This window comes from Scomber japonicus, chromosome 9 (assembly GCF_027409825.1).
Source record: "Scomber japonicus isolate fScoJap1 chromosome 9, fScoJap1.pri, whole genome shotgun sequence".
In the NCBI taxonomy this organism is placed as follows: domain Eukaryota; kingdom Metazoa; phylum Chordata; class Actinopteri; order Scombriformes; family Scombridae; genus Scomber; species Scomber japonicus.
In genome coordinates, this window is record NC_070586.1 from 12,658,946 (window position 1) to 12,677,643 (window position 18,698).

The following is an 18,698-nucleotide window of genomic DNA, read 5'->3' on the forward strand; positions in this document are numbered from 1 at the left end:
TCCTATTAGTAATTCTCACTTGTAGAAATTCTATAATTAGCTATTTATTCATTTATTTATTTGTTGTTTAATCAGATAGAAAACAGTCTAAATTGGTATTTTTATTTCACTTACGATTAAACAATCAGAATTAGACAGCTTCGACACATTTTCTGTCAGTTGACTGATTGATCTCTTAGTAAATAAAATTGTAATTTGAAACCCACCTGAAACACGCCCTGGGCATCAGCGGCCACAGCAGCATGCAGAGGCGTCCTGCCCATGTTGTCCTGGATGTTTGCGTCAGCACTGGCCTCCAGCAAGCGTTTGGCAGCATCAGAACGAGCATAGCGAGCAGCCAGGTGAAGAGCGGTTTCACCTGTCCGGTCAGTCTGGTTGTGAAGATTAGCACCCTGGTAGATGAAGTCATTGATCACGTTGGCAGAGGCATCCTCCTCTTCCTCGCTGTTGCCTGTCTCTAGCCCTCCCCCGCTGCAGGACGCAATCATCAGGGGCGTGAATCCATCTGGACAGAGAGGAGAAGGAAGCACATGAAAGGAGGTACATGTAGGTAAAAGACTGCATGGTCAGCACAAGCCCAGTAACTGCAACAAAAACACATGAGCCTGCACTTCAAAGCATTAGTCCGATCAAAACAGAGCAACAAACAAATCGAATGTGGATTTGACACTTTTGCCTGAGTTGAATCATCACAGCTCTCTCTTTTTCGATAATGGATTCTGATCAAGGCCCCGGCACAGGAGAAGCTTCAGAAGAAAAGCGAAGCTAGGGGGATAGAGGCCGGGGCTTGCTAAAGCTGGGCTGCTGCAAAAACGAAGCATTAATATCTAACTGTGAGAGGCAGCTCAGTCAGTTGACTTCGAAAGGTTTTCTCCTCTTCAAAAGGATAGCAAGCCCCAGATCTCGCAGATTTGGTCGATTCAAGTGCATCGATCCACGACGGGGGAGAAAAAAAAGTGCTCTCAAGTTGTTAACCCTGTTACTTTGATTTTTCATAGCTTTTCTTCAGGGAATTTAGCGCTCGTGACAAAATTGGGTTTTTGCATTTGATGCCTTCATTGGTTTTTGTAATGTGGCATAGAAAAAACAGAGGCCCATTACTGGTCAAATGATTAATCTGATCAGGAATCAGTGTTTTCCCCCAGGCGCCTGGCTTCCAGCCAGCTGCTTTGAAGAAGATCCTTTACCCTGAGGACATGGGGCTTTAGCAACTCCTACATTAGTGAACAGACGCACACACATACACACACTGACAAAAAACACACGTACTAGAAATGTGAAATGTTCACTCAGTAAAGACAAAAATCAATCCAGACAGTGAAATGTGAAATGCTCCAAAAATGTGTGAATCTACCCACACACGTAAAGATATAGGCACAGGGACTACTGGATATGTTCACTGTAAAGTGTACAAGTCAATCTGCTAGATAAATGGTTCCCAACCTTTTAAGTTTGTGACAGCTTAAAACGACAAATTAATAATTACTGCTTCCCCTTGTGGCCACCTGATAGCCTTACTCTGCACATAAGTTGTATGCAGTTCAACAAAAACATGAATTTTTCCTGTTTAGGTTAATTCATTTGAAGGATTTTTGTAGGTCTTTAAAAACAAGAACATTTTAACAATTTGAGGAAAAACTAAGCCTGCTCCGAAAAAAACTTAAATCTCTAGTGGCCTTGTCAGATTGATCTGTGGCTTAGGTACCACAGAGGTAAATCTTTCAAGATTTGAAAATTATTCAGAGTAATTTTGATAAGAAGAAACACTTAAAGATTTCTACCAAACACTGATACCATAGATATTTCCAACACAATTAGATATCTGTTGACAGATAAAATATTTTTATTTGATTACTTAATAAGTAAATAGTATTGTAAAATGTACTTTTGTTCATAAAAAAACAATCAGGTCACAAAGAATAAAACGGACCAATATTCGGTCCACAGGCAGTCCCAATTCCCTTATTATCCCTTAATTGCCTTGATAGATAAGTAAGTAAGTCTGCAGTCACCCACCTGGTCCCCGGACATTGACATCCATGCAGTCATTTTCAATCTCGCCCTGGGGGGGTGTTGGAGCGATGGAGGGGATGCGCAGGTCAGCAGCATCCAAGTGCTGCTGGGTCCATTGTCGGTGGTCTGTCTGGTCGTCCGCCTCAAGTATAGCCTGCTCGTCAAACTGCTACAACAAGAACAGAATGAGGTGAGAAAACTGATATTTAGCATGAGGGGCTAAGTTAAAATTAAATTATTATATAATAGAAAAAAGCATTTTAATTAGATCATAAAAAGACAAGAAAAAAAGAAAGAAAAACTGAAAAGGCACAATAAAATAATAATTAATCCCAATATTGGCAATGTTATCTTTAATTTTCCAGATTTGCTATTCTGGTATTCCTCAGAAAATTGTTGCAAAAGTTGCAAAAAAAATCTAAAAAGCTCGGCTGTCTTATCTGTGTGTCCTTACCCTGAAGCGTTTAGCGTCCGAAGGCTCATCTTCTCCCCAATCATTCTGGGTGTCATCCATCAGTGATATGTCTGAGGTGTTTTTCAGTGGCCTGTGATCGAACAGAAAACCCAGTGAAAATCCTCATACTCAAATGCTTCCATCTCATCTGAGCAACTCACCATTAATGGTGCAGCAATGCCGAAAAACAAAAGCATTGATTAAGTCCATACCCCACCCCTCTGCTCCAACAAGTCAATTAATGCACACCTAAACCTGCTATATCATTATCATTAATGATCCAGACAAACCCCCCTTTCCCAAATTTCACTGATCACCAGTTACCCATTTTGTCCTTCAGAACTAGCCCTTCACCTGACCCGCAAAGAAACAGGTACCTGATGACACTGGGCGCCAATGGTGAATAAACGGAAACTTACTTTAATCCCACAGAATCCTCTCCGACAGGTTCACGTCTCTTCTTCTTGCTAGTCTCTGTGGTCTTGAAGCCCTCGGGGAGCCAGAGGCGCCCGTGCTCATGGCGGCGCTTTCGGGCAGCCACCATCCCCACTCCGATGAAGGCCAGTATCCCTACGCCGGCCAGGACCAGGTAAATTGGGTATAGGGGTCGGCTTGGCTCGGGGTCCACACCGCCTGGTAGGAAAAGGGACGACATGGTTACGGCGGGAACAGACGTAGACCAACAAAAAGATCAGCCTGAGCGTACGAGCAGAGCGAGTCCGGCTCTTCTTCGCCCCACGGTTCCCACTCCAAAACACACCAGTTTTGTCCTCAACCAGCAGCGAGCGCCAGAAACTGACTGACGATCCTCACCGTTTGTAAAGCTAGCTTCTACTATCTATTCAGTAATAATCAGAATTGCTAACCACTTTTCATCAAAAAAGAAAAAAAAGGATGGGGCGTGATAAAAAAAAGAAAAAGAAAAAGGGGGGTGGTGGGGGGGGGGCACTACCACCTCCTCTCTCCCTTTTCAACCCAGTGTACCAAGAGACAACTTTACCATTTTTTCTTTAAGAGAAAAAAAGGAGGGGGATTAATGAACTTCAAATTACTGCACGCGCTTTAAGCTGTAAAGACGGAGGATTTATTAGGATTCTCGAGATAACAAAGACTCCCAACTTCTAGCACACTCCCGATCAATTTTTCCCCTTCTCTTTTTTTCTACTAACGATTTTGAAATGATAAACTCCCCCAACCTAAACCCTTAGAGATGCATTAAGTCCTGGTATTACATTCAGCGAGGTGAAGGTTGCAGCAGCCCCTCACACTGTGGGATGAAGTGTGTGTGCGTGCATATGTGTGTATGTGTGAGTGTGTTATTCGTGGATGTATATGTGTACATGTCTGAGAAAGAAAAGACAGAAAGAGAGAGACGGAGATAGAGTGTTATATTGTGTGAGCAGGGGGTTGGATGAGCTGATTTGCGGCAATTAACCATTTTGGAGCCTGAAGCCAGTGGATTTACACACTGAGGAAAGGATTGATTGTTTAGGCCATGAGATTCACAATTGCATTTGTTCACCGCTGCATAACAAATACACAATCAAAGAGCGTTAGGGTTAGGACCCGACCAGAGGGTGCAACGGATATTGTCAGTTAGAGTGCGGACGAGCACGTGTCTGATCCACTTGTGTCGAGTATATATGTAAAGACACGAGAATAAGGCCCTAAAGGATCATACCAATTGAGAATTCACTGCAAATCACATTTATTTTACATCACAGCTCATTATTATACAAATCATTTTGATGTGTTTTATATTTTTGGCTCCATTTATTCCAGGCAGCATTTTGGTTTCCATTAATTTAAAAATCAATAACCAGACCTGTAATACTTTCTTAACCATCACAGAATATCAAATCTGCATCAAAGTTACACATTATAATTAATAATTTCCTTTCCAAGCTTTTAGCCAACTTTACACAAACAGAGTAAATTGTGTTTGACTCAAAATATTGATGTGTTTTGAAGTAGGCTATATCACGCTTTGACTACACAAGCAAGTGTTAGTAAGGTGGCTCATTGTTGGTTTTGATCTGGAATGATTTGTAGTTATGGAGCTGAAACCCACAAAAACACTGTCATTGCTCCTTTAAAGGTGCAGCATGTAGGCTTTAATGGCATCTAACTGGATACCATTCCCTTTCAGGAAGGAGAATCTACAGCAGCCACAAAAGTCACAAGAATGCAAAAGGCTCTTTCTGGAGCCAATGTTTGGTTTGTCTGTTCTAAGCTACAGTAGAAACACGGTGGTCCAACATGGCAGCATTTGTGAAAGAGGACCCACTTCCTATATCAATACAAGGGCTCTCTCTAAAAAATATTGTACTATTTTTATCAGATTTTATTCTAATTTAAATATATTTATGAATATTATATTCCATTTCTGCCAAGTCCCTTCCACTAGATGCTACTAAATTCTACCCACTGCACCTTTAACTTGTGGATATTTATAATTTGAAATACTGAGCAGTTTGGAATTTGACTCTCTTCATTCATGCAGATTCCTTTAAGATATACTCACTGAATACGGCTTCAATGGTGTAGGGAACGTCCAGTTTGCCGCTGGAGGCCAGAGCCCCAAGAAAGGCTGCGGCATCGTTGGTACTCTGGAAACACTCGGAGGACTGCTGGAAGCATTGACGGTTGTCCACCTCCAAGTGGACGACTGAACTAAAGAGAGAAGAGGCAGCGCATTTAGAGGTAATGTTGAGTCAGAATTGAGTAAATTCTGACTTGCACGCAGAATACTTAAAAACTGTGCCAGATATTCAGTGAAGGAAATCTTTTTAAAATATTTTTTGCTCACCCTTTGATCTGCAGGTGATCCAACTCCCTCTTCACTCGCTTGCTCCCGCCTGCTACATCATAAAGGCTCCTCTTCACCACATTCAGCACCTTGACAGGAACCTCTGGCCACGTGTCCACTGAGCGCTTCACATTGTACTTCTTCAGCTCCTGTTCGTTCCCGTAGTAAGGATACACCATCATCTCGCCCTTAAGGTTTTTCCTGAATATCACATTGGTACGAAGGACCCTGCTAAGCTCACGCAGGAAGCCAAACGAATTGTTGAGTAGCAGCTCGGGCGTGATGTGGACCACCACGACCAACTGGCCCACGGCGAGTTTCTCAGGCATGTTATTGGCACAGTCCAAACCGTCCCACTCACATTCTGCATTGTTGCAGCCCTGGTCACAGTGGCCATCAGCGTAGTGGTCCTTGCAGTACTGGTCATACAGTGGGCTGAAGTAAAAACGTTAGATGGTCATTTGGAAGTAAAGTTCATAGTTCAAAGTTCATTATGTTAAGTGTCTTGGCCTTTTAGTGATAAACATAATTTTAGTGGTGTCCAACTTCCATAATGTAAAGTACTAGTTAAAGTATTGAAATTTGTGATTCTTTAAATTGTGTAAAACCCTAGACTTATACAATCATGGTGATTTGGAAAAAAGAAACTGGATTTTCACAATGTCATTTTTTGATCTATTCAAAAATGGGAATCATTTTAAGGTCTGTTTTTATTCGTGGTACAAAATGTTCTTCTCAGTGACATTTAATCAGCATGTCAACATGAAAAACATCCAGATATGTCACCAAATGGGTCTTAAATTCTAATTTGAATCTTGTCTAATTTAAAGATACAAACACTACTCACTTGCACTGTCCTTCCAGGTTCTGGCAGTCGAACCCATCGTAGAGGCATCCAGCGTTGTCACACTGTGAATCGCACTTTCCATCATTGAAATAGCGCCAACACTGCAGTGAGGCTGTGCAGTTCTTCCATGGATCGTTGAAGTTGAGCGAGCAGTCGCCGTTGTCCCAGCCGCACGCATGGTTGTTGCAGAGCACGTCGCAGTACTTGTTGTGCTTACGCTCCTCGCACTGCGGGATCTCACAGACGTCCTCCACCACCGACGGCGGCGTGATTTCATCGCCAGGCCCTCCCTTGAAGTCGTGATCCAGGATGTGACATCGGAGGCCGTTGAAGAGGGTGGGGCAGACACAGTGGTAGAACGGAGCCTCAGAGATGTATTCACATGTGCCACCATTGTAGCAGGGGTTAGAATTACAGGGGCTGTCGGTGGGATACTGGCATTCAGGTCCAGTGAACGATGGTGTGCACAGACACTTGGGACTCTTTTGGCCGGAGATGCAGGTCCCTCCGTTGCGGCAGTGGAGGTTGCCACAAGTCTGGGCGTCATATTCACATGTGGAGCCAGCAAAACCCTACAATAAGAGTGAGAAAGTTGATTAGGAATAGCTAATATTCAATTGAAAATGATATGGGAATATATCTGTCTTCATTTTGCATATTAAAAATCATCCTGTACAATATGTGTATGTGTGTGTGTCTGCACATATTACCCCCACAACCTTAATATTTTATTTAAGGATATGGTTAAAGTGAGAGTTGGGGTTAGGTATGTGGCAGTTACAGATAAGGTTAATGGAATAAATGTAATATATAATATAGACTTACAGATGACAAAGGTGTGTGTGGGAGTGTGTGTGTACTCACAGGAGGACATTTGCAGATGAAGCCATGTGGGGTGTTACTGGCAACAGCACACGTCCCTCCATTATGACACGGTTTTCCCTTACAGCCATCAAACACTGTGTCACAGCGCTGACCTGTAGAAAGGTCACACACACACAAAAAAAAAGTTAATTATCTAATCAAGTCAAAAGCTCCCTCATATTCCCCCTGATGTTTTAATTGTACAGCCAAATATCACATGATCTTGATTTCATGCAAAAAAAGTATAAAAAGATACAAGGAACCAATCCTGGGACATAAATGGAAAAAAGGAAGAAAACTTCACCCATCCTTGGACAGATGTTATCAGAATAGCAATTTAAACAAAATTACTAAAACTAAATAGCTTTAAAGCTTAAAAATGGACTGACCCATATCCAAACCTTAATCCTAGATGCAGCCCAGAACAACGTACTGACCCAACCCTACCCTGTGACCTGACCCAAAATAGTTGATTGTCTTTCCCCCGATCTGCTGTTTTAAATCAAATAAGAATTTCACTAAAAGAGGAAACTGATTTGCATAAAGGAGTGAAAACTGGGCAAAAATATGGCTTTTATCCCCAATAAACTGATCTCAAATTTGTATATAAAATATATACATTTGTACAAATTGTATATAATGTACACATTTAAAACTGGGGATAAAATTAGACATTTATAAACAGTGCAGCCTGTGTTTCAGCTCTTAAATGTTTACCTGTGTATCCGGTGCGACACTCGCAGCGGTAATTGTTGGTGAGTTGGATGCAGCTGTGTGTGCCCCGCGGGTCACAGGGGTTGGAAAGACACTCGTTGATGTCTCCCTCGCAGCGCTCTCCCACGTATCCCGCAGAACAGATGCAGTGGTAACCTCCGACTCGATCCACACACTTCCCTTTGTTGAAACACTTGGGCTCCTTGGTGACCGGGTCGGTGAACGGGTTGCAGTCGTCGATGTTGATCTCGCAGTGAACACCTGAGGGAGGGAAGAGTAATGTCAGTTTAGAAAAAAGTAACACTTAGAAGGGAAATTCAGTGCTTAAACGCTTTGGTAACATTTAATCAGTATCATGAATTACAGGAGCTCCTTTCGTGCTTCTCCATTAATTTTCCAGAGAAACATTAAACAATCCTCTCATGAGAACATTTCAGATTCAGCCATGGGTTCTATACATAAAATAAAAGGAGTGATCGATAGCTATAGAAAAAACAGTAATGTAAGGAGAAACCCTCTCACAATCATTAAAAAAATATATCAAGGCTGCTTTATTGTGAAAGGTTTATTGTCATGTATGATTGCATATACAAGCAATTTTCCCTGGTGTTGTAGTGCATACAATAAAAAAATAGAAAGTAAGAGAAAATACAAGTTCCACCTAAGACACAATATGATTTAAATTTAAGTAAAATATATATTAACAATTATTGTACAAGAAGCTGCTTTTGGATGGAAACAAGAGTAAAACACCAGTCTCTTGATGGTAATTAATATCACAATCTGTTGCCTGGATAGTCTTCATAGTTATGTTTTTAGTAGTCCCGTTGCACTACTGATTTTATTCATTTTTTTATTGTCTTGTTTTTATTTTTTTAATGATTCAAAATGTGAAATGATTAGTAGTAAGTAGTAGTAGTAAACATTTCCTTGATTCCTTTCCTCCATTTTCTTCCCCATTCGTCTCTTCGCTCCCTGTTGCCAGACTCTGAACTGTCCTCAGTGCCAGAGGATATAAACTGCAACTTTTGGATGGATCGGGATATAAATTCTAAGGTGAAATTGGGTTTAAACTAATCTGCTCCTTTTAAAAATGAAAATAAGTCTCCAACAAAGAAAACTATTTAATCAATTTTCCCTTAAACTTTATTTATTTAAACCTCAAATACCAAAAATAACCAATAACACGCCAGCTTTTTTGGGGTACACCCAGCTCGACTGTCACTTTTGGCTGACCTACAACACACACACCTTCATGTCCAAGAGAAAAATCGATAGCATATTTGACAAGTAGAGGAAAGGATGGAGGCAAGACGGGAGGAGGAGTTTTCAGACATGCCCTGGGTGCTGTTAAGCCCTAATTAATGAAGTGTGGAGACAAGGAGGAGAGGATGGAGAGGGAGAGTGGTGTGGAGGAGTGTGCGTGGGGTCTTCTGACCTTGGGTTCCTCGGGGACAGGAGCATTTGTAGGTATTGATCAGGTCAATGCAGGTGCCCCCGTTCTGGCACGGCTGGGAGAAACATTCATTGATCTCATCAGAGCAGTTGGTCCCCACGTAGCCTGGTAGGCACTGAGAGGGAGAAAACACGAGCAAGAGGAGGCCAAGAAGAAGGAGGAGGAGGAGAAGAAGAAGGAGAAGAAGCAGCAAAAAAAGAGAGAGGAGCGTTTAATCAATGTCTGACGTGAAACAAAGATGTTTTTTTGTTTACCTGGCTGTTTTCTGGCCTCTATCCTGCCAAGGCCAGCAGATCCTTTATTCCAGGGGAGATTAACATAACCAAGCTGTTTGCCTTCTATTTATAAACAGGCCTCTTTATTAAGGATGCCCAGTCTAAATGATTCCTGCTGCACACCCAGTCATTTGAACAAATTCATGATACCAAGTTTGATTTACACTAATTTTGAAATGTTTGATTAAGTTAGATAATGAAATGTCAAGTAGAGAGGCCTGTATAAGTTATTTTAATATCTAACTGTATTTAAACCTTTCAAATCTTAAGTTAAGACATGTTAAGACACAACATAGATTTGATACTACTGTGTACAACTTGCAGGTACATTATTACTATGCATTTAACAAGTATTTTACACTAAAACTCAAACAGCTGGATGTTTAGGTTTTTGTTACCTTGCAGGTGTATCCGCCTAGAAAGTCAGTACAGGTGGCTCCATTTTGGCAGGGGTTCGGGGTGCATTCATCCACCTGCTCCTCGCAATAACTTCCAGTATATCCAACCTGGCAGTGGCAGTAGTGAATGTTTCCAGCATCCAGACACTGGCCCGAGTTACGGCACAGATCGGTGACAGCAACCCCTTACCGAGACAGGATGAGACAGTCGGCATTAGAGTTGTTTTTTAACCACACAAGCACCTTTTTAAAAACACCAGTACACTCAGTTTACCTCTCTGTTTGGCTGCCACCTCACAGGAGACACTTGGCACGTCACAATAAAGGCCCGTCCAGCCGGTCTGACATTCGCATTTGTAGGCGGTGCCCTGCTGCCAGCAAGTTCCCCCATTCTTACAGGGTGATGAGTCGCACCAACGCACCAAGTTCTGAGGGGTTAACGCACATATAAGATCTTACATCCACTGATTGTATGGTGGTTCATATGAGTGGAAATCACAGGGTAGGTAAGTTATTTTATATCCCAGTAAGCACTGATTTAGTGTTTAAAAGTGAGTTTTTAGACATCCAGGTTACATATAACCATATTTAAATGACAATATTTTAATGTTAAGATGGTCCTAGCCTACACAGTGGAAGAAAGTAATTAAAATGCTGTTGAAATTGCATCTATATGTATCCTCAACATCGAATCAACTTTCACTTTTAAACCAAATAAGATCCTGTTTTAATCTCACTAAATCTTTTGGCTTGCCAATCACTAACCCAGTTTCTTTATTAAGCTTGATAAGGTAAGTGACGTCCAACAGGCTAACTCAACTTGAAGCCCCTCTTTGTCCTACCTGACAGTTGAGTCCAGTGTACCCATGTGGGCAAGTACACTTGTAGGTGCCGTAGCTGTCCTGGCAGGTGCCGCCGTTCTGGCAGGGTTTGGAGTCACACTCATTGATATCATGCTGGCAGTAGCTCCCAGTGAAGCCCGGTGGACATAAGCATGTGAAGGTGTTGATGCCGTCCATGCATGAGCCACCGTTGAAGCAGGAACTGCATGAGGGGAAAAAAAGAGAAAAATGTGAATGAAAAATAGCAAAACAGGCTGGAAAATATTCTGCAGCTTATTAGAAAGAAACAAGCAGGAGAGAGAAACAATAAAGCTCTTGTTACTTGAACAGCTGGAAAATGCATATGATTGCCATAGAAAGTTATTTAGGAGCAAGTACTATTACTTAGCAATTCCTTAATTCACATTCAAAGTGTGTTCAAAGAGTGTGTTCAAAGAGATATTAGAGCAACTGTACAAGGCACTTTTACAAATAACAGTAAGTTAAAAGGTAATTTAGGGAGCAGGGTATAGCATAAATATTCAATAGGTAAACTAGGATTTAAGATGGCCCAAAATGTAATTACAACCTGAGCTGTCATCATTCAGCCACTCACTAGTCATTACAGTTAGAGAATATAGGAGCTCTGGAACTGGTTGCCTGGAAGTTCATTAAGTGAGTGATTAAGTGAGTGTATTTATAGTACTCCTGAGCTTCTGTATATAACTTACTGCCTATGGGTGAAGAGCAGTATCAATCAGCTGTTATTGAACCAGAGGGGGCAGTAGTGGACAAGAGAAATGGGCTCCACATTAACATGGGAGAAAGTGAACCTGTTGATCTCAAAGGATGCACGTCCTCACTAATCTGTAAATACACTCACCACTGTCTTATCTCTTGACACAGGGTTTAAATATAACAATCTGATTCTCTGTGACACTAATATGACATTGTGCTCTGTGAGCTGCATACCTCTCAGTGCAGTCAGGTGTGTTATTTTCACAGTGGATTCCACTAAAGCCGGCAGGGCAGGTACAGGTGTAGCTGTTGACGCAGTCGGTGCAGTTGGCCCCGTTCTTACACGGGTTGCTCTCACACTCGTTGATGTCCTCTTCGCACTTTGTGCCCCGAAAGCCGGGCAGGCAGGTGCACAGGAAGCCATTCACCTCATCTTTGCAGAGGCCTCCATTGCTGCAGGGGTCTGCAAGAGGATAGATAATGGAAAGTAACTATTCTGTAGCTTGTGTTTAGAGGTATTTGCCTCCTTCAGTTGATGAGCATGAGCAGAAGGATAAAGAGAGAGAGAGATGAGAGGTCTTACTGGGCTTGCAGTCATCGACGTTGGTTTCGCAGTTGCGTCCGGTGAAGCCTGGTTTGCAGCCGCAGCGGTAACTGCCCATGGTGTTCTGGCAGGTTGCTCCATTGAGACAAGGATTCTTCACACACTCTTTGATGTCCACCTCACACGTTTGGCCTTAGAGAGCAGAGGAAACAGTATTTTCACCCTTTCTTTAAACTGTACCACAACACAGGTATACACTGGAAGTAAAATAACACTTCATTGGTAACTGAACTTTTCTGTGGAAAAATTAGACAGTAAATATTATATGTGTCTTTATATGATGATTACGTGTCTTAAAGTACGTCTGGAGGGGAACTTTGAGTAAATCGGTGCTTTTGTCTTCTGGTTTCTAAGCCACTAATGAAAACTTGCCTGTACAACCTGCAACCTCTACAATCATTCCACTAACCACAAGCAATAACCAATCCCTGTAAGACGCACAGGTATGCTGACATGAATGTTTACCTTGCCATCCTTCTGGACATTCACAGGAGAAGCTCTGATAGTCCTCTGACTCCTGACACACTCCTCCATGTTTGCAGGGTTTGGAGCTGCAGGGTGCCATCAAGATTTCACAGTTCTCTCCTGTCACACACAAACACAATACCACTCATGTCAGAATACAACTTTAATGACAATCAATTACAAATGATGCTTAATGTCAACCCTTCACTGTGCTATCACACTGGAGTCATGAACTTGGAGATAACCCAACCCAAATGGACACAGAATCATCTTTCAATCAGTGCTATCAGAAGATTTTAGCCAGGGTCTGTCACTATTAGAGGCCTGCAGAGACATTTCCCTATCTGGTTCCACAACACACGGCTCGTACAGGAAGCCAGCTCCAGTTTCCGACCATTGTGAAGACATTTGCTGTTCTGTGAGACAGGAAGCAGGCAAACAGGAAATGTGTCAAGCACCCCGTTCCCACCCCGGTACAAGCAAAAGCCTTTTATTATCCAAAGTCCTGTGGATTTTTCCGAAAAGACGACTCAACAAATACAAGAAAATGTGGCCTTAGCCTTTCCATCATTATCTGTTTTGTCAAATAATAAGTGAGATGACATGAAAATATTTTCCAGCTGCCTTATCAAGGATGCTTTTGTATCACAGAGGCCAACAGTGACTCCTCTGTGGCTTGGCGTCTTTGAACTCTGAGGAAGTCTTGCTGTTGAACTTTACTCGACAGCTATTTCACCCGCGGCATATTTTTCCTCTTCGCCCAGTAACTTGAAGCACACAGGCTGTGGAAACTGCTTCCCGGTAAGGAAATGCCAGAACACCAGACTAACTCATGGGCGTATCACATATTTTCAATAATATTTTCATACCAGTGTAAGGCAGGATGCAGATGCACTTGTAGCCTGCGACGTCGTCAATGCACATCCCCTGATTGAGGCAAGGGTTGGAGGCACATTCATTGATGTTGGTCTGGCAGTTTGGCCCTGAAGTTAGAAAGGACGACATATTACACATACTTCAGGTTAAGTGGGAGGTCAACAGTCAAGTGGATATATGGAGAGGTTTGGAAGATGAAAGATGCAATCCAAAACACATCCACACACAAACACAAATACTAACCGGTGAAGCCCATGCGACAGGTGCAAACATATCCGCTGGTCATGTCCTTGCAGGTGCCTCCGTTCATACACGGGTTGGATTCACACTCATTGTTGTTGATGTCGCAGTTTTTACCGCTCCAGCCAGAGTCACACAGGCAGTTATAGCTGAAAAGGAGAAAAATATTTATAAATCTCAGTCTGACTGACATTTGTTACATAATTTAGTTCCACAATAAATTCTTGGTATTGAACCTCGACACTTTGACCTCTTCTGCTGAAAGAATAATATGATTATAATTGCTTTCCTGCCAAGAGTTAGATGAAAAGTTTAAAACCATTCTCATATGAAGCTACAACTAGTATACAATATAAAAGTGTACACTATATCAAGGTTTTTGTATTCCTGTTGGCATTTTAATAAACAGTGTAGATATATCTACCAGAAAGAATCAAAAGTGTATGTAGTTTTGTGATATTTTTTTTACTCTTTAAAGGATCAGTTCACAATTTTTGCCTAAAACTGTAAACTGTAACAACACATCTGTCTCATAAATGCAAAGTGTTGCTTGAAAGTACATTTTAAAGTAAGTCTTTCTTTTAAAACTATACCAGTATTTAGATACCAAACTCGGCTGCCTCACCCGTTGATCTTGTCCTCACAGTGACCGTGGATGCAGGGGTTGCTGAGGCACTCGTTGACCTGAGAGAAGCAGGTGGCGTCATGGTAACCTTCTGGACACGCGCAGGTGAAGCTGTTGATGCCGTCAATGCAGGTGCCGCCATTGTGGCAAGGGTTGATGGCACACTCGTCGATGTTGATGTTACACATGGTGCCTATAAGAAAACAGCGGATGCCTTGTTTTACTTTCCAAAGAGTCTTAAACTATGTAATCTCGTCACATAAATGGTTGGGTTTTTTTTATTGGTGTGTAGATATTAAAGTGATTTACTACATTTTTTGCAACGCCTTTCAACCTGATAATCTTGCACTCTATTTGAAGTATTATTTTAAAATACACAACGCCGACCCACACAGCAGCACACAAAGCCATCACACAATGAAGTCTATATCTCAGTGCATGGATCGATTTTCAGAAACATGAGGGGTTTTAAGTCCCGCTTTGTCGGCCACTTGAAGCATTGACGCCATTCAGGCCAGTGCCACGCATAACATAAAGGCAGCCCATTTAGCTTTAAAGCACGAACCCGGCTTCCAAGCTTTTAAAAGCTCAACTTTCAGGAATCTTTCAGGGAATCTTTTCTCCTGCTCGAATCCCCCGATGACTGTGTGCGCCAGAGTGTGTGTGTGTGTCCTGGCTTTGTATGGGAGGGCATCTTGCGTGTCCTAACAGCAGCAGGTTGGGGACAGGGTGGAACTGGAAAGTGACACCGGTCGAGCCTCAGAGGAGCGTGCTCACTCGCCCGCCATCTGTCACCCTCCTCCTCCTCCTCCTCCGTCCATACCTTTCGCTGATCCAATCCTGCACCTTAAACAGTCATTTTGTGAACTGGTCACCTGAGAGAGGAGCCATGATCAACCTGTTTTAAATCAGCTCTACAGTCACAGAGACTTCCTGCAGATTACAAATCTGTTATAGCAGGTCAGAGAGAGATGTGGCCTCCACCACACTAATGAGGAAAACTCTTTAAATCTTAGCGGAAGAAGATATTAGAAGATATTATGCACTCAAACCTCCTAATTTGGTCTATGATTTTATGTTAGTGTATAAAAGTTGTTAGGATTGTATTGTTTGAATGATTCGCTATCTTGTAATCATTTCACTGTTTCCTTTTGTCTTCTTGATAAAATCTAATACTCAGTAACATGTAATTCAGTTTTGGTGATCAACATTAATGCCAATAAAGCTTTTTTGTTGGATTTGAGAGAAGACAGTACATTCTCTTGTCATTTTGATGAGGTATATTTCCACTTGTATTCACTGTCTTGTTTTTGGACCTTTTTAAAGATGTCTGATTGCTTCTGATGCTGTTTGTATTTATGCACTATGTAGTCAGATGGTCTCTCTTGCAAAATACATCTTGATCTCAATGAGATTACCTGATTAAATAAAGGCTTATAAAGACCTTGGTCTTAAACATATTTCTTGAAATTTGGTGTACTTTACAACCTTCTGATTAACTCATTTCCACTCCCTCTTAGGGAGGCTGTAAAAGTTTCATGTGAGCGTTCATAGAGAGAAGATTTCAAAGTCTTCCAACTTTCAGAGGTTGAGCTGAATGTTCTGCCATGTAACAGCTTCATCTTTAAAAATGAATGATAACATGTACAAGTTGCTTACCGGTGTAGCCAGGCTCGCAGGCACACTCGTAGCCGTTGATCTTGTCGATGCAGGTGCCATAGTCACAGGGGTTGCTCTTGCAGTCATCAATGTTGATTTCACAGTTGATTCCTGGCAAGAAAAATATTTTCCCATGACTTAAAAAATACAGAAAAAGTTACACTGTTATCTGTATTTGTGTTTGTTTTGTCTCTACCTGTGGTGCCTTTAGGGCAGCTGCAGATGTACGAGTTCTCTCGGTCTTGGCAGGTGCCGCCGTTCCTGCACGGCTGACTCAGACACTCGTTGATGTTGGTCTCACACAGCCGGCCGGTGTAACCAGGCTTGCACTGGCAGCTGAAGGAGGCCAGGCCATCAATGCAGGTGCCGTAGTGGCACGGGAAAGAGTAACACTCATCGATGTCTGTCTCACAGTGCTTCCCGGAGTAGCCTGAAAAAATAGTTGATTGGATTTGATTGGATTGGATTTTCTCACTTTTATCACCGTTGTTGTACTTTTTTTATTTCTCATTTTTGGTTTATTTCACAGGTTTAAGTGTTTGTCTTTTTACTTCAACTCTCGAGTTTCCACTCTCTTTTTCAACGTGGTAAAATTGCCTCTAATTTTCTACTGTACAGTTTCAGCTTTTGTTAAAATCAGTTACTTTTGGTAAATGTGTATACCTTCAGTGCACTCGCAGGTGTACTTGTTGGGCCCGTCTGTGCACTTGGCGCCATTTTTGCATGGTGTGCTGGCACACTCGTCAATGTCTATCTGGCAAAGGTTCCCAGTGAAGCCTGAAAAAACAACAAGAGGGTGTTATTGTGTGCATGTGTGCGTGAAAGGAGTGTGTGTGTGTGTGTGTGTGTGTGTGTGTGTGTGTGTGTGTGTGTGTGTGTGTGTGTGTGTGTGTGTGTGTGTACAGACATGGCTACTGTGTTCTCACCATTTCAAACCAGTCCCAATCATAATCCCGGGCTCATACTATGAGGGCTCTCAACGAATCAGAAATCTGCATGTTAATTAACAACTGCGCAACACTACAAGCTCTCTATTTTCCTTTTCACATCTTTTCAGCACGACTCCAAAAGGAGATGGGAGAGTGGGGGAACCAATTCGTTTAAAACGAGGGGGGGGGGGCTGTGGGTGAGGAAGAATGAAAGTTGCGAGGCCTCCTGACCAAGGGGTGAGAGACAAAGGAGAGCCTGTCTGCTCAACACAACGCCAAACTGAGGCTGTTGCCTCCTTTGTCCCCCAAAACTTTTCCATCACAATGCACATTCTCCTGTCTTGCTTTCACTCCTTCTCCTCTGACCCCCCCACTCCCTTCCCGCCTCCAAGAAGAGCTAGCTTGACCTTTGACCCTCCACTATTCAAACTGCTTGTCATTCAAAATCAACCAGCAGGCTTTCCCTTTTTCCCAAAATTATTCTCATCACAGGTTTACTTTCTTCTGCCTCTGCTTGTCTCCCCTTTAATCACACGATGGTACAGTCCGAGGACGGCTAGGATATTGTCTGATGAAGAGATAAAGTGCTACTTCCCCTCCCCACCCACCCCACAGGAACACACAGGTGTTTTTTTAAGACTAACTCAGTTGCTACTAATCTGGTGAGGAAGTATTTGTGTGACTGCCGGTAAGTGATGTGTCCCGGTGGACTTTGTTAAAACCATTGACTGTTTTCTGACTTGGCCGCACGCATACACCACATGACGTGAGGACTCCAGCGTAGACATAGTTTAGACACACACACACACACACATTCACTTACATGTAGACAAACAAGACTATTAAAGGCCCCGAGGAAGAGGAAGATACAAAAACTTTTTATTATTAAGCCACATTTTATATAAGGACATCATCACTAATGCTTTATTAATGGTTAATAAGTACTTTACTAATGGTTTATAGATCAGTTTTTACCCATTCATAAATCAACTTTTAGGCTGCCAGGTTGTGACTGTATGATCACTTACTGTCAGATTTTGGACCAAAATCCATTTATCAATACCTGTCAAGCATTTATTAATGGTTACCGACTAATAATTTATAACTGCATTATTACCAAAAAGGAAAAATAAACACCTGCCAAAAGGATTTTTTGACAACCAGTGTTTAACTTTCTGTGGAACTGTTTATAAATGATTTATAAGTTATAATTAATGTCTTATTGATGGTAAATACATAATTAATACATACTTTTGATGTTTTATAGATTAAATATTAATGAGGACAAAAAAGCCCATTGGCTGGCATTAATCTTTTCTCTTTGGTAATAATAAACTTAGAAATGTTGATCATCATTAATAAATAGTTAAAACATATTAATAAATAGATTTTGGTCCAACCCTTTTGCAGCCAGCATGTGGTCCCATGCTCCAATCAATCAAAGTGATTTTTGACAACCTTATAAATAGTACAGCAGTAGAATTTTTAAAAACTAACCTCTCACAAGTTATAGCATCAATAATGAACAAAACAGACAAGGTCATAAAAAACTTAAATAACAGAAATATGGAAAATTAGCTGTTTGCAGACCAAGAAGGGAAAAAACAACACCAGTCTCCTCTATAAGCCAGTTTCCAGCGGTGGGAAATAAGTTGGAACCAACCTCAGTGGTAGAAATTGAGTGTTTATTTGGCAGAATGTGATGCAAATGTACGTTTCCCCACCGTTCAGTTACAGGCACTACTAAGAGAAATTTAAAAAAATCTCTCTGAAAAGGTTTCTCACCCAGATGCACACATATGCATAGGCACACAAATGAACGTTGAAGCAGAAATGCAAGCATGCACTGAGGCACAGACAGACGTGCACCTCAGCAGCCAAAGAGGGATTTATCCTCAGACTGCTGGAATC

General features: G+C 41.8%; 1 protein-coding gene across 2 annotated transcripts in view; it reads right to left on the bottom strand.

The window, feature by feature from the left end:
- LOC128364471 (neurogenic locus notch homolog protein 1-like) overlaps window positions 1-18,698 on the bottom strand; it is a 44,772-nt gene that overhangs the window by 3,435 nt on the left and 22,639 nt on the right. Inside the window, exons 10-31 of one of the 2 annotated variants that reach the window (XM_053324996.1) lie at window positions 16,522-16,635; window positions 16,055-16,288; window positions 15,859-15,969; window positions 14,200-14,392; window positions 13,578-13,723; window positions 13,328-13,441; window positions 12,459-12,578; window positions 11,973-12,125; window positions 11,624-11,852; window positions 10,673-10,874; window positions 10,105-10,258; window positions 9,831-10,015; window positions 9,140-9,272; window positions 7,705-7,962; window positions 6,988-7,100; window positions 6,124-6,695; window positions 5,277-5,711; window positions 4,992-5,140; window positions 2,887-3,100; window positions 2,468-2,558; window positions 2,017-2,179; window positions 207-505 (exon numbers count right to left, since the gene is read on the bottom strand). In XM_053324996.1, the coding sequence (XP_053180971.1) occupies window positions 207-505; window positions 2,017-2,179; window positions 2,468-2,558; window positions 2,887-3,100; window positions 4,992-5,140; window positions 5,277-5,711; window positions 6,124-6,695; window positions 6,988-7,100; window positions 7,705-7,962; window positions 9,140-9,272; window positions 9,831-10,015; window positions 10,105-10,258; window positions 10,673-10,874; window positions 11,624-11,852; window positions 11,973-12,125; window positions 12,459-12,578; window positions 13,328-13,441; window positions 13,578-13,723; window positions 14,200-14,392; window positions 15,859-15,969; window positions 16,055-16,288; window positions 16,522-16,635 (4,382 nt within the window). Of the gene's footprint in view, window positions 1-206; window positions 506-2,016; window positions 2,183-2,467; window positions 2,559-2,886; window positions 3,101-4,991; window positions 5,141-5,276; window positions 5,712-6,123; window positions 6,696-6,987; window positions 7,101-7,704; window positions 7,963-9,139; window positions 9,273-9,830; window positions 10,016-10,104; window positions 10,259-10,672; window positions 10,875-11,623; window positions 11,853-11,972; window positions 12,126-12,458; window positions 12,579-13,327; window positions 13,442-13,577; window positions 13,724-14,199; window positions 14,393-15,858; window positions 15,970-16,054; window positions 16,289-16,521; window positions 16,636-18,698 lie in introns of both variants that reach the window. The other variant, XM_053324995.1, reaches the window with a different exon arrangement.